Genomic DNA, 14,231 nt, shown 5'->3' with positions numbered 1-14,231 from the left:
GCTATAACGCCGCTGAGTCGCCAACGCACGCCGCTGACGACGTAGTTTGAATGCGTTAAAGATATAAGGCGCGTCACCAACGCTGATATCACGTCGCGTCCGTGGCTTGGTCGGTAGAGCGTCGCGCTGCGGCCGCAAAGTCCGCGGATCGAAACCTGGCGCCGGATGCTGTTTCTTTATAGAGGAGCACTGCGGACGCCACCGCTGCCGCCGCCGCCGACGCCGGCGGTGGATGGTTTGGGGTCGCTTATAAAGTGCATTCGCACTTAAAACAACTTTCTCACCACAGTGACACATTAGGGGCCAGGACTATAGCCCGGTTGTCAGTGTGTTAACTACACATTATAACAGCAAAGGGAGCTAAAGCACCACTGCAATCGTCCAGTTACACTTCTTGGCAGCGGGGTTTTAGTCAGCGCTTACCAATTGCACAAATGTACAACCAGAAAGTGGCTGGGATGACTGCATCGGTTTTCTATTTCAAGTTTGTGATATACTTGCGGTCATTATTATAGGGACAGAGCAATCTTTTCACACAACCAAACTGTGTTTGATTGTGTAACCCAGAGGCTGGGTTGTAAACCCCTTGGCTTTCGAACAACAGAGGCTTCGAAAGCCAAGGGGTTTATATAGTCATAAGCATTCGAAACTCATGAACCACTGCCGCTTGTCATACATCTCCCAGTTTAATTTTAGCGCAAAGAAAACTACGTGCATTTGAAGCCAAAATATACGTAATTAACTGGCAGCGCCCACGTTCGTTTAGTTAGGAATGCTCGGTGGGTTGATTTTACAGTAGCAAGTGAAAAAAAGGGGCAGCGCAATGCTGGCACGCACAGGAGGAAAAGCAAACACAGAAAGAACAGAACTCCCGCTGGCTCAGTTTCAGGCAGGGAGCGCACGAGTACTACGAAGGTGGGAAATTTGAATTGCATTGGGTGGTAGCAGTGAGCGGATAACGGCGCTACAGCCCATTGTGGCAAATCGCTGCTCTGCACTTCCGACGGCTTTCACATTGATTGGATTGGCTTTAATTTTTTTTTCTTTGTGGCCGCTTTAACAGCTCTTTCGTGCTGTTTGAGTGCAGACCGCTTGCAAACGACGTCTCAAAAGTGTTGTTTTCCCGTTGCAGTAACAACAGTGCCCGGGACCTTGCTGCCTTTGCGGAGAGTGCCAACGCTGTCAAGCGGCTGGTGCAACACCAGCTGGCTTGGAGCATGGAGCTTCGTTGCGGCCCGCCTCGCACGCCGGAGACGCCCGACCCGTCTCCTCCGACCGGCGGATTCGGACTCTCGCCCCCGGGAGAGTCCAAGCTCGCCCAACGCCGTCGCGCCGGACGCTCCCTCAGCCTGCGCGGCTCTGTCGAATCCATCTCCCTCTCTGGCTGATTTCTTCTTCCTCTTCTTCTTCTTGCTCTTTTATTTCTCCCCCTCCTCCCTTTCGTTTTCCACGTCGTCCTTTGGCCAGCCAGACGCAGTCCTCCAAACTTTCTCTCTCTCTCTTCTTCTTTGACCCCTTGATGAGGTGATGCTGAAGTGCACTCGATTCCAGGCTTGTTTGGTTTGGGAGCACTTAACTGTTTTGAGGGAAGTTCATATAAGGGCCACCAGTCCTACATCTCATACTTTTCTCTTTCTTTTTCTATAATCTGAAAGAACCTGGAATCTTGAGTGCAGTTCTGAAAGCGCACAATTTTGTCTCCCAGGAAGACTGCTGAGAGCTGATTTGTCATGGGCGTGTTTTTTTTCCGGTTGAACTGAACTTTGAGGGGGTGTTTTCTTTTTCCGAGTTCCTTTGAGTGTTCTCTCTCTCTCTCTCTCTGTGACCGGTTTTTTTACCCACCGCCGCTAAACACCGTGAAAGTCTTCGATGTGTACTACCGGCTGTGACTAATAACACCAGAAGCTAGACAGGTTGTGTATGCCATTGCAGCAGACTTGCATGCTGTTCTGTGTACTTAACAATGCATCTTTTCAAAGTTTTTCTCTTTTTTTTTGTGTTGTGAAAATGTTCGACCATGGCATCTCATTGGCCCATTGTTTTTGAGGTAAAGATGCTGTCGGCAAGGCCTTTACGTGAGGAAATGCCTTTGGCGTGGCAAGTGCACAGAATTTGGTTTGCTGTTGCTTTGACACAACCTCCGTTTTGAAACCCAACTGTAAAAAAAAAACCTATTTTCATTGTCGGAAGTGACGTGTAACACTATGGTGTGCCTCAATGCAGTCTGTCTTCGACTGGTACCTTTGCACCTTTTTGTTTTTACTCTACATAATTTGCTTTTTTCTGTGGCAAAAACGGCACTGTCTATACCTCCGTTTTCCATTCTTATTCTCACTTTGTTGTTGCTGTGTAGGACCACAGTTAACCCGCGTGACTCTCTTGCGAGATCACGGAGCTGTCATTTCTGCGACGCAAATTAGTTTGTCCGCGGCGACGCATGGAAATGTGTCTCGCTGCTGGCCCTTTCGTTTCCATTACTTTGTTCGCCTCGTTGTTTTCATCCAAATTTGTTTTATTTATGTCTTTTGTTTTACTCGGCGCACAATCGAGTTTTCTCAGCGTAGTGCTAACAGAACGCCCCGCATCGCTCAAGTTGGTCATGCGCGATTTGTGCCCCTATGAGGTTCTCACTTCTCATCGTCACTTTTTTCCTCTTCAGGTTCCATTTTTTACCTCAAGGACGGAAGTTCCCTCCCCTGAGTCATTACATTGTCGAAAAATTTTTTTTCTGCCGAGGAATTGCTGGGTAGGGGGGACAAATTCACATTCACCCTTTCGTCGGTGTTCGGAATTCTTTTTCGAAGCCCCCCCGCCCCCGTTTGTAGAGTCTTCTGCCTTGCTTTGCAAGCCTACCAGGTTAGAAGTGGTGCCTTCGTGTCGGGAATCTTTCTTTTCCCCAGCCGACGGGTTTCGTCGTCCAGATGTCCGCGAACCGATGCCTGGAAGATGTCGTGATTATGCCTTACTGAGCTTTATTCTTCCCTCGTCCCGATGCCCTTTTTCGCCTCTTCCAATTTGTTCCGTGAGCCCAGTGTTTTCTAAACCCCCCCCCCCATTAGGTTTCCCCCCTCAAGTCCCCCTCCCCCCTATGAGTTCCCCTCAATTTTTGAAGGGAAGCTTTGGGTACCGTTCCTCCTCTACACGTCTCCCTTGTGCAGTCTGTACAGACTACCGCTGTTACTACTGGGAATTATCGTCCATGTATCTGTGATACGCTTACTTTTTTTTCTCTCGTTTGTTTTGAGGAAACAAAACGGTTCTTCTTTGTCGTTTCTTTTCCATTTGCGGTAATGTTGCTGTAGTGCCAAAATTGGAAGTGCGGTCAAACTGTACACGAATCTTTGTTCCTGTATGGAGGTCGTACTTGTGACCGATTACCTTCATTGTCTTGTTTTTTTCTTCTACTCTTATTTTTTACAAGAACATCCGGTATGAAATGAAATGCACATACACACAAAGCCAATAAAGCATGTTGCTGCACAGTTTTACAGAAATGAACATCGCTGCTTGTACACAAGTTTCCAATCGTCTATACTACACGCTATACACTTTGTCGTCGCCAGCCGCAGTTCTCCCGTCATATTGATGGGAAAAGTGGCGTCGCGCATTTTCTTTCTGTCCGCCTTTGATTGTTCCTCTTTTTTTTTTTTCTTCTGCGTAGCACGTGAAAGAGTTTCTGTGCTTCCGGATCAAAATTGTTGTGCCGTCGCGACTTCGTGGAAAAATACACACATGGCCTGTGTGGGTTGGAAAAAAAAAAAGTACAAAGTTTATTGTTTGTTTCGTTTTCTTTGTGTTAATATACGAATGAAGGCGGAGAAATGTAAGAAATAAAAACTTTCGACCAACGTGTAAGGGGTGTCCGTGTGGAGTTATTTACTTTACCTTCAGGAAGGGTCTGGGATGCTCAGTGGCAAAGAATGCCATCTCTGCAAAAAGGGATGTGCTCTACCAAATTCTGGAAATACTTGTCCTGTTAATGCCAACAGGAAGGTGGCAAGTCCTAAACGTGCGAGAAAAGTACTTGCGCTGTCCGGTCATGGCAAAGCTATTGTGAAGCTTGCCCCTTTTGTGAGCGCTTTTGTAAAGTCTGCACTGCTTCAATGGGAAAAGTCTATGCTGCGTTGTTGGAAGTAAATTTGCCTACATTGAGTTTATGCGCATATGTAACAGTCCTCTGCACGGCACAATTCAAAGAAGGAAAGCACAGATTTACTTTAGCTAGGCATGAATATGTAACCAGAGGAATTGTGTGCAACAGTTCCTTCGAACCTGGCCTTCAGTGTCTGAGCACATTTGCATACCTAATGTTGTTTTACACATGGTCACAGAAAGGATTGCTATGCTGTGCAGTCAAAGGCTTGTTGCTGATCACGTGATGTAGTGGACTGCAATAGAGCGCTGTCTCGTCCTTTAGATTTCATTGCACCATGAACTGTTTACAGGCAGAGCGCTGGGACTGAAGCCCTGCTTAAACTGACGTTTAACCGAAATAAGCTGACTGCAGGACCAAACAGATCCACCGCAGCATTTGCTGCTGAGATGGTTATTCAATTAGCATGCACATGTTTTACAAACTGTGATGACACGGAGTTTAAACTCTATAGGCAAACATGTCTTCGCAATACTAACAACTTGCCAATGTACCACCAATTAATAGACGCGCAAAAGCTGTTCTGTTCCGTGCAGAGCTTCCTCATGTTTTGGATGCCCTGTGGCACAATGACGCACTTATTAGTGGGAGCCTTAGGTGCGTCTGCCTGGGCACGTCTCCTCATAATTACTCGCCCACTGCCCAGAAACGTGCACTTCTCCCATCACTAGGCCACGAGAGCAGCGAGAGCAACGCTCAGCACGAACTTTGGAAAGACCCGAAAGGCATATATACCGACTCCTCCTGGCACAGAGGCAAGCCATATGCAACGTTAGTGGTATTGACCAGGAACAGCCTCCTTGTAAGTGCACCATTCATGACCATGGACATCACTGGTGCACTGAAGCGGAGCAGATGCAATTGCTCTGGCCCTCACACAGACGCAGGCACACACGATTGTCACCGACTTGCAGCAACCACATCGGAACTACCAATCTGGGTGAATGGCTCCATCGGCCATTAGATTCCTGCAGAACAAGTAGCAAATCGAAACATCAAATTAGTGTGGACGCCTGCTCACATGGACATCCGGACTAGAAATAAGTTATTCGCGGCTGCGGGCCAAAAATAGCTTGTCGCGATTCGTTGGGATGCCTGGGCACCAAATTTGTACTGCTACGCTACAAAGCGTACAGCCAGCGCTCCAAGCAAGATTTCGTTGAAGGCAATAAGCACACATGGTTGAAATCGGCACTAGAGGAATATGCTAGCTACCTGTGAGGTAGTTTTGATTATGTGAATCGACTAAACCTCTGCTGTCTCTGCAGTTATCATACCTGCACCAAATTTGGTTTTTCGGAAAGCTCTAATACTGCCAAGGGTCACGTAATCTTGATTGTGAATTTGGCTTCCCGACAAGTTGCTTAAAATCGATTTCTTCCCATATTAATTTTACTACATGATAAAGAATGACTGCATGTTGCTTGCTTGCATACATACCCTACCATAAACTAAATATCAAGGTTTGCAACATATATGGCAATGAACGTATCTCCGCAAGCTCCGTTCCCCACCGATTTTTCTTTTCACCTGCGAGCAGATTTTTTTGGGCACACATGCGTACGTACGTGCTAGCCGAGGAATCTTGTTCTGGTCGCAAATGAAAGGATGGTAACTACTAAAACGGTTCCTACATCACACAGGGAGGATTTGTTACCAGTAATAGCAACACCCTGACCATCCAAAATCGCGCCCCTGAAATCGAGGACTTTTGCTGCACCGCACTGCACGGGAGCCATGCGTGATAGTATTAGTAGTTGTAGAAGTAACCTAATTGTCCAAATGGGATTAGGAGGGAGAAGTGAAAGGATTCAAACACTTGCCTCCTTAGACAGCGTCCTAGTGTCCTTGGCTAGCGATACAGCACAGAGCTATCTGTATGTCCGTGTTTGAACACTAGTGCAGTCTCCCCTTGCTTGAGAAAACTGTTGTTCGATATTTTTGTAGCGTGAGCTACACTGGTCGAGGTTGAGCAGTTTTGCATGGCTCCTGGAGAGCCGTGCTGCGAATGCGCGAGGAGCAGTGACGTCACACGGCGCACAGAACGTTGCTCGCTGCCCGGCGTCTCTCACACACCCCACGCGCCCAGCGTCTTCGCCGACCTCCGTTCCGCACGTGGTGGCCCGGTCCATTTGATGATCATGCGAGGGGTGGCCTGGTGTGCAACCGATGGCTCGTGCGTCGCAGAAACACCGGCGTGCGCCTGTGGAACCAGCTTCGCGCAGGAGCGATTGGTGACGCTGCGCCGGAGCCGCTTGACAAATACACGTGTCACATAATGCGTATACCGCGTGTGTGTAATTGAAGCAGCGCTAAAGATGATGATCAAGCTAATCCTAGACAACCAGGAAAGCTAAGAATAACGAGCAGAACCTTAGCTCACGCTACGCGTAGCCGAGCTAAGCCACTGCTAATTTTCTTTTCTCCTGCTAGCAGATTTTTTAGGCACACACGTGCTAGCCCAGGAATCTTGTTCCGGTTGCAAAGGCAAGGATGGTAACTAACACGGTTCCTAAATCACGGAGGGAGGATTTGTTACCAGTAATATCAACAACCTGCAACCATCCAAAATCGCGCCCCTGAAATCGAGGATATGCGCTTCACCGCACGTCATGGAAGCCATGAGTGGTAGCATTAGTAGTGGTAGTCGTTGTTGTAGTAATACGTTTAATTGTTGTTCAAATGGGATCAGGAGGAAGAAATGAAAGGATTTGAACCCTTGCCTCCTTAGACAGCGTCCAAGTGTCGTTGGCTATCGAGACAGCTCAGAGCTTTCTAACCCTTGTCTCCTTAGACAGCGTCCAAGTGTCCTTGGCTATCGAGACAGCGCAGAGCTGTCTATGTCCGGGTGTGAGCTTAGTAGAGCAGTCTCCCCTTGCTTGAGAAAGCTGTAACTCGATATTTTTAGGGGCTAAGCCCCTTTGGGGCTCGGGCTGTCGGCGTCTCATCTTGTCGCCGTCGTCTCATGTAGTCACGGACCATCTGTCAGTGCAAACGTACCTAAGGATGACAGAAGCCCCGATTAGGAGAAGGCAGGCCATATTATTACAGCCCTCGCATTCTTGACATCGGTTTCGCCGCAAATACGCTTCCTGCGTTGAATTTATTCCTTTACCGAACTGCAGTTGACTTCTTCATCAGACCTCCATCGGCAGGGGATAAACAAGTTCTGGTTCACGCGGAGGACGTATTTTTGAAGCATGCTATGAGCGCGTGTTGCTTAGTTTATAATTAACGCCTCGCATTGCCATGCTGTTATTGGCACTGATGGTTCGAAATTTGAAGCTAAAGCAGCGATGTCTAATTGCTCTAGCGCCCTGGATTAGTTAAAATGGCTAATTACACACCCATCCTCGAGGAAGATCTGCTATGGTTCTGGCCATACGAAAAATTCCTAACTCAGTGTTGAATATAATTTTATAACTGATGCTGTCGCTTTTTACTTTGTGTGAGGAATATAAAAAACTGTTGTTGATTTCTCTGTCATAGGAATCGGTAAAGCACGAAAGGGAAATGTGCAGCGAAATCTGTAGCTGAGCACATCTGCAAACAAGGTACGGCCAATCGCTGGCACATCCTATGGGACTGTGCAGCCATACAAGACGGCGTCAGCTTTACAGAATACCCCGCAGATCTCCAAATCGCCATCGCTTCAACCAACAAGTCGGATCACGAATGGGCCATCCAGCAGGTTCTCAAGGCGCTCGAAAGGCACGGACTCCGCAAAGGGGTCCCTGTCGAGTAGGGCTGCCCAAGAGGATGCAACGCACGGCCACGTTGAGGTCGGCCCGTCAACCGGGCTTTACCTACTCCAGGATTTATTCAACAAAGTCCTTTCCATCCATCCAGCCATGATTTGCGAGTCGGCGGCTGCGTTGTGGGTGTGCTTGGCGAGCGACATCCTGCTGGCGGGTCACTTCGGCAAAGGGGCACTGGCGTCATTTCCGTGACGGATATGACGTCAACGAAATCTTTGGGTATCCCGGCATAAAACACCTTCGTGTTAAAATATAAAACCCGAAAACGACCAACCGTATTGAAGGTTGCTTCCCCGCAAGAAGATTCTGTGTGCAGGGGTGCACCCTTTACAGGCCGCTTGCTTCGTTGTACCGGCGTCATTGCCGTGACGGATATGACGTCAGCGAAATCTTTGTGTATTGAGGAATAAAACGCTTTCTTGTTAAAATATTTACTCATGCAAGTATTCTTTCGCACTATTTTCGGATTTATGCGTGATCTGTGCGTGTTGCATTACTGGAAGTACGGCTATTGTGCTCAATCAGGCTGGGAATTCTTCAGCAAGCTCTGATTAAGGCGGCCCCGGACAGCACGTGTGCCCCAATCTGGCCTCCGCAACTGCGGCATGCTTCTGAACGCCATCGCTCGTTCAGTGGCCTATCCAACGCTATTACAAACACCAGAGTATGTCAGAGTATGCTCAGTTCAAATGTAAATTGAATTAATCTTTCTGACGTTCCGACCAATTCGACATGTCTGGCAGCGCGTTCTTAGATGCCGCCTCGAAAAATTAAGTTTGCATTTGAGCAGGACTGGATTAGCACCAACAGAGGCTCTCCTGAAGTGCAACTAACCGGAATACTTTGACATTTATTTCTTTGAATTTCCCCATTCTATGTGCGGATAATTATCTATCGTACTGCGCCATTTGAGCGCCTCAGTCATGATCTGCAAGCTGCCGCACGTCTTTCACTAGGCGCGTGCAGTCTCAGCCATGTAAAGAAAGACTTAAAAAAAAAAAGAAAGACTTTCTCTCCGTACTTCATGGTTTCACCTCGGACGCTGGAAGACTGTTTGGCAATACCTGCTTTCCCTTATCTCCCCTCTTGCACCTACAGACTGTACCTGTTTTTTTGTGTGCCTGATTTCTTTTGGTGTTATTAATCCATGCATTATTAACAAGCCTGTTCTCGAGCCCTGGGCAATTTTCTCTGCAGGTATGAGCCACTACTGTGAAGAGGAAGAAAATTAAGAAACAGAAGAATTAAGGAACATCATCATCATCATTATCATTATCTCGCTTATGAAGGGCGTCGTCATTACCCTATCAGCTGCTTCAGTAGGCCTCCAAGTGTCGTCCACTCGGCCAAGTGCTTCCCAGTCCTAGCAGGTATGTCACGTTTCACTGCGAACATTCGTCGTCAAATAGATCGAATGCTGCATTTTTGTGTATTGGGGTACCCACTGAGGCCCGCTATCGGGTCGCACAGGCAGTTCTGAAGCCAAGCCGGGTGAATAGTGTACATAAGAGGACAACCATTTGGGCCCTGTTTTCTCAGGACATCTTCGGAAGCTGGCGTTCCCCGCAGTACACGTCTCTTAGCGTTTCCATTAGCCCTATAGGTTAGACCGCGATAGCATCGTTAATGCGTCATACCTAATGTTTCCTATTACTTTCTATTAATGTTCCAGCGTCGGAAGCTTCAAGCTTCCGACGCTGGAGTCTTCAACGTCGACGTGAAAGTGGCAAAGTCGTTCGGAACAATTAGAAACATTCTTCAGGACTTTGGAACGGATTTGAATGAAGGCGACGTGGTGGACCTGCCGATAGTCACATCAGATACCTTGAAAAAGATGATCGAATGGGCCGCCCATCACAAGAACCACACAGCGACGCTACAAGCCGTGAAGGACGATGAGCGTGCAGTGCAGCCGATTGGCGACATATCCCCCTGGGACAAGGCATTTCTGGAAGTGGATACGACTGAGCTATTTGAACTCTTATTGGCCGCAGAACGCTTGCACCGGAGCCTTGCCGACGCCGTCTGGAAGATAGTCGCCAACATTATAAAGGGCAAGACGCCGGCCGAAATCCGCGCTGCCTTCAACATCGCGAACGATTTTGAAGAGAACCCTGAAAATCTGCAGCCAAAGCAGGAAACATAAAAGATGCCTCCGGATGCAGATGGAAGGAAGCTTCTATCTGCTACGTTTATTGTGCCCTGCTTGAAAATAAACTAGACTCTTTCTTAGAAGTGTAATGGACACGAGCCTATTTTTGTTACTAAAATCATGCCGGGAATGGCCTCACAATTATATCTCGTTAGAGCCACCCACCCTATCCCATATCCCACGCACCTCCTATCCAAATAAAAAAACACCTCGAAGCGTGAGATGTAGATACTTAACCCTTTTCAAATCAGGCTCATTCCATAAAACTGATTACTACACTAACATTTGCCGTCCTTATCAAAAGCGGACGCGCTGCGCACAAACTGCGCACCACGTATCTTTCTCTACGTTGCGGCGACAGTTGGTTTCCCCGCTAGATTCCTTTTTTTTTTTTTTCCTGACTCTTCTACTACATTCCAACGTTTTCTCTCCCTTCTCCCTTTTTTGATTGATTGATTGATTGATTTTAGGGTTTAACGCGCCGACGCAACGCAGGCGATGAGGCGCGCCGTAGTGGAGGGCTCCGGATTAATTTTGACCACCTGGGGATCTTTAACGTGCGTCGAAATCTCGTACACACGGGCGTTTTTGCTTTTCGCCTCCATCAGAAAAGCGGCCGCCGCGACCGGGAATCGAACCCGCGACCTCGTGCTCGGCAGCGCAACGCCTCTGAGCCACCGCGGCGGGTCCCTTCTCACTTTTTGCATCTAAATTCATCCAGGTCACATCCTAATCATTGCAAGCAGCTTCTTGGCCAATCCCCCGCGCGGGTATGTGCCCCAATCCGATAAAACCAGCCTATCCCTTTCCGGTGGCGGAAGAGGATAACGATGGGGCCTGTGCACGCGCCTCTGTCGCCGGGGGGTTCCATGAAGTCCAGCGGTGCGCCGCGATGATTCGGGGACGAGAGCAAAATTGAGCACCGCACACGGGACCGAAGGCCATCGAATCCTTGTGGCAGGACCTGGCGTTGTCGCTCCCCATCCTCTGGCAACCAACAGCCTTCGCTGCTGCGGCCTCCGCCATGGCGGCGTCAGAACACCCGCAGAGAACGGTGAGCCCACTTGAGGAGAGCGGCATCCTGAGGTGCCACTTTGGGGGGAGGGGAAGTTGGGGAACGGCGAGTGCACGAAACCCGCACGCCATTTCGTCTAGCCTCCACGCGCAGAAAACGCAGCGCCGAGCTCCTCCCATCTTCGTCCTGGTAGCGTCGAGGGTAGAGGCCAGGGAACCAAGAGAACTTGAATTCTTTATTGTCTGCCCAGGTACTGATTCTAAGGGCGGGCTGCGCAACCGCAATAGCCGTCCTCCTTAACCATGCCGATACTATACTTAAGAAAATGGCCGGTAAAGCATGCACGGACGTCCCACGTATTCTACGGTGCCTCGACGCTGCCTTCTGGGCTCTGCCCGTCCGCGAATAACAGCGTCCAAATAACCTCGATGTTCGCCCTCCCTGCGATCAAATGAGCCTAGATTCTTCCTCACTTCTTCGTGGCCAACCTGTCATGCAAAAAAAAAAAAAAAAAACGCCACCAGAAACAGGATGTATAAGGCATGTAAAATTGAAACGCGAACACGAAAAAGCGAACCAGCACACACAAGTAGCGGAATTTCTTTCCATGCAAGTTAAAATGACGCGTGGCTTAGTTACGAAAACAAAGGCGGAAAAGGGGGCTTTCCAGATATACCAACAGCGCGCCATCATTGGACCTCAACGAACAGTGCCGGTCACTTTTGAGTCTTCTGGTTCGTATGTTCGTGTTCGCATTTCATTTGCCAGTGACTGCACGTCACCTTAAGAAAGCAACGAAGGTTCGTCGACGTGCAGGTTCATATAGCATTGCAGATTTCCACAGCAGGTGAACATGAAGTCCCATCTGCCACGTACGACTTCCTGAAGTATATTTAAATGGAAGTAACGCGAAACCTTGCGCTACCACCCATCAGTGCTATGCCCGAAAATTCCTCCCCATTGCCCGGGCGTGTGCTTCCAATCCCCACTCGGCGCCTAGAGCGACTCGGCGGTAGCGATGTTTAAAACGTCTTTGACAACCTGTGCGCGAAAAAACCGTAAGTCGGTACTAACGATAAAATAGGCAGTTTTAGCATATCGTTACCGTGTTTGCGTTACCGTTTACCGTGTTACCGGAAGCGCTAGAGAGTTTTAGCATAGCGGCTCCCGTACGCTACGCTAAGGTTAGCGGGTAGCGGGACCGGACTGCGCATGCGCGCGCGGGGAGTGCGAGGAGGTTGCCCCTCAGCGGAGGGAAAGAGCGGGCATGGCGAAGGCAGGCCGCGCGGAACTAATCCACCCCACCGTGACGAATTTGCTCTCCCCAGTCGCGCCCCGCTACCCGACGCTATGCTAAAACTCTCTGCTGACGGTGAAGCCTGTGCCGGTAAGTTACCGTTCGCGGTAACTCTGGCGCTGCGCAGTCTACTCCCGCAAACACGGTAAACGGTAACGTAAACACTGTAACGATACGCTAAAACTGCCTAATAAGTACATGTCGAAGCTTTAAAGTATTCCAAGCCGGTGAGATACCAGCATGGCCTCCGCGATCGGCTGCCGGCGGCGCGCCGTTGCTACGGCGCGCCGCCGGCAGCCGATCGCGGAGGCCGTGATACCAGTGATGTAGTTCCTGAAGCGGCCGTAAGGACGCATGCTGCTTCCCCTCGCTTCGAGGACTGTAGACTTCCCGCCATTTTGCCAGTCGCGTGTGCCCTTGCAACCACCAGGGGATGGGAGCATTTCGAGCGTGTCTCTCCGCCGCCTCCGCTGCAGAGACTGCGCTACCAGAGCAACTCTACCTTCGTGCTCACGCCCAAATCTGCCGGAGGGGGCGCCTCCCGAGTGCGCTCCTCGCGCATCAGCGTGCAGAACGCCCCGTCAGCCAGCAAGATGGTGGTGGCGCCGAACTTGCTGTACAACTCGGACACCACGGCGGCCACCGCCTTGCCCGTCTCGTCCACCATCAACACGCCATCCGCACGCGCCTCGTACATGGCGTTCGAGACGAGCAATGCGCCGATGACCATGACGGGCGTAAGCAGCGCATACCCCACACGCATCATTATGTGGTGTTTGTCGAAGGTCTCCAGGTCATGCCAGACAGTATTAGGCCACAAATAATTCAACACTCGTACTTACCTCTCTAAAGAGACTGAAGTGTTTTGTCCCAGAAAGCTTCAGGCGACAGCACTTTTTGTTCTTGCCCTCATAAAATATTTCGGTCACTCTTCAACGTCAGGCTTCGAGTTTTGTGTGGCCAAGAAACTTCTGGCGTGGAGGCCTACAAGCGTTTGACAAGGACTGCGCGTGCACGGACGATCCGGCGTTTCACGTGCACTCGCACGGAAAACAAAACTCGCACGGAAAACGGCCGGAACAGTCTCTGCACGCATTTCTTGTTCCCGGTTATTCGTCATCGCAGTTTTGTAACGTGTTCCGGTACTTGCAATAGGTGACCGGTAAAAAGCGCAAAGGCTCATGGGCACGTCGTCTGCTCCAGCCACTTCCGGTTCGAGATCTCGCCTGGCCTCCCGTACGCCGGCGGCTTTCACGCGCGTGTGTGCGTGTTGTTTATTTGTCACAGGGTGCTTACCTTTCAGACGTCCCTATTAGGATTGATCGTTGTTATTCATTGAATGTGCGATGCGTGAGCGTTTTTTTCTTCGGTGGAAACAGATAAACAAGCAAACGCGCGCATGAAAGCCGCTGGCCTACGGGAGGCCAGGAGAACTCTCTCGAACCGGAAGTGGCTGGGCTCCGCGGGAGCAGACAATGTACCCATGAGCCTTTGCGCTTTTTACCGGTAACCTATCTCATCAACCCCAATAAGTAAATCTGCAGGGCGGTACTGTTATTCGATATGCGATTTTCAAGAGCGTCAGTTACGTGGGTGTTGTGCGCCATCATGGCTCAGCGAGGCGTAATTAGGCAGTGACCGCTATAAACTCCTTATCGACTCAGTTTGTGGACGGGACCTAAGCCAACCCAGTGTTAGCTCTATCGTTGATAACGCCCTACCAAATGCTAAGCTGGTGAAATGTAGCGTCGTGTAAATAATAAACTCTGAAAAAACGCCCACGATCGTTACCTCTTTGTGAAGTGTGGCTTTTATTAGGGAAAAAGACCGACATAAGGTATGGCAGATGGCAGCCT

General features: G+C 49.6%; 2 protein-coding genes across 5 annotated transcripts in view; both read left to right on the top strand.

Moving 5' to 3' along the window:
• Lk6 (MAPK interacting serine/threonine Lk6 kinase) overlaps window positions 1-3,855 on the top strand; it is a 100,936-nt gene extending 97,081 nt beyond the window's left edge. For all 4 annotated transcript variants that reach the window (XM_077693713.1, XM_077693712.1, XM_077693715.1 and 1 more), the window contains one exon: window positions 1,133-3,855. In XM_077693713.1, coding sequence (XP_077549839.1) covers window positions 1,133-1,388 — 256 coding nt within the window. In that variant the 3' untranslated portion in view covers window positions 1,389-3,855. The remainder of the gene's footprint in view (window positions 1-1,132) is intronic.
• A 7,044-nt stretch (window positions 3,856-10,899) lies between these two features.
• The window catches only part of LOC144162967 (uncharacterized), a 29,687-nt gene continuing 26,355 nt past the window's right edge, over window positions 10,900-14,231 (top strand). Inside the window, exons 1-2 of the mRNA XM_077693711.1 lie at window positions 10,900-11,117; window positions 12,852-13,112. Coding sequence (XP_077549837.1) covers window positions 11,088-11,117; window positions 12,852-13,112 — 291 coding nt within the window. The 5' untranslated portion in view covers window positions 10,900-11,087. The remainder of the gene's footprint in view (window positions 11,118-12,851; window positions 13,113-14,231) is intronic.

The sequence above is a fragment of the Haemaphysalis longicornis genome, unplaced genomic scaffold, assembly GCF_048455015.1.
Source record: "Haemaphysalis longicornis isolate Haplotype H1 unplaced genomic scaffold, Haemaphysalis longicornis Haplotype H1 scaffold_12, whole genome shotgun sequence".
NCBI lineage: Eukaryota > Metazoa > Arthropoda > Arachnida > Ixodida > Ixodidae > Haemaphysalis > Haemaphysalis longicornis.
Note: the sequence above shows the minus strand (reverse complement) of the source record. Positions and strands in the feature narration are given on the sequence as shown.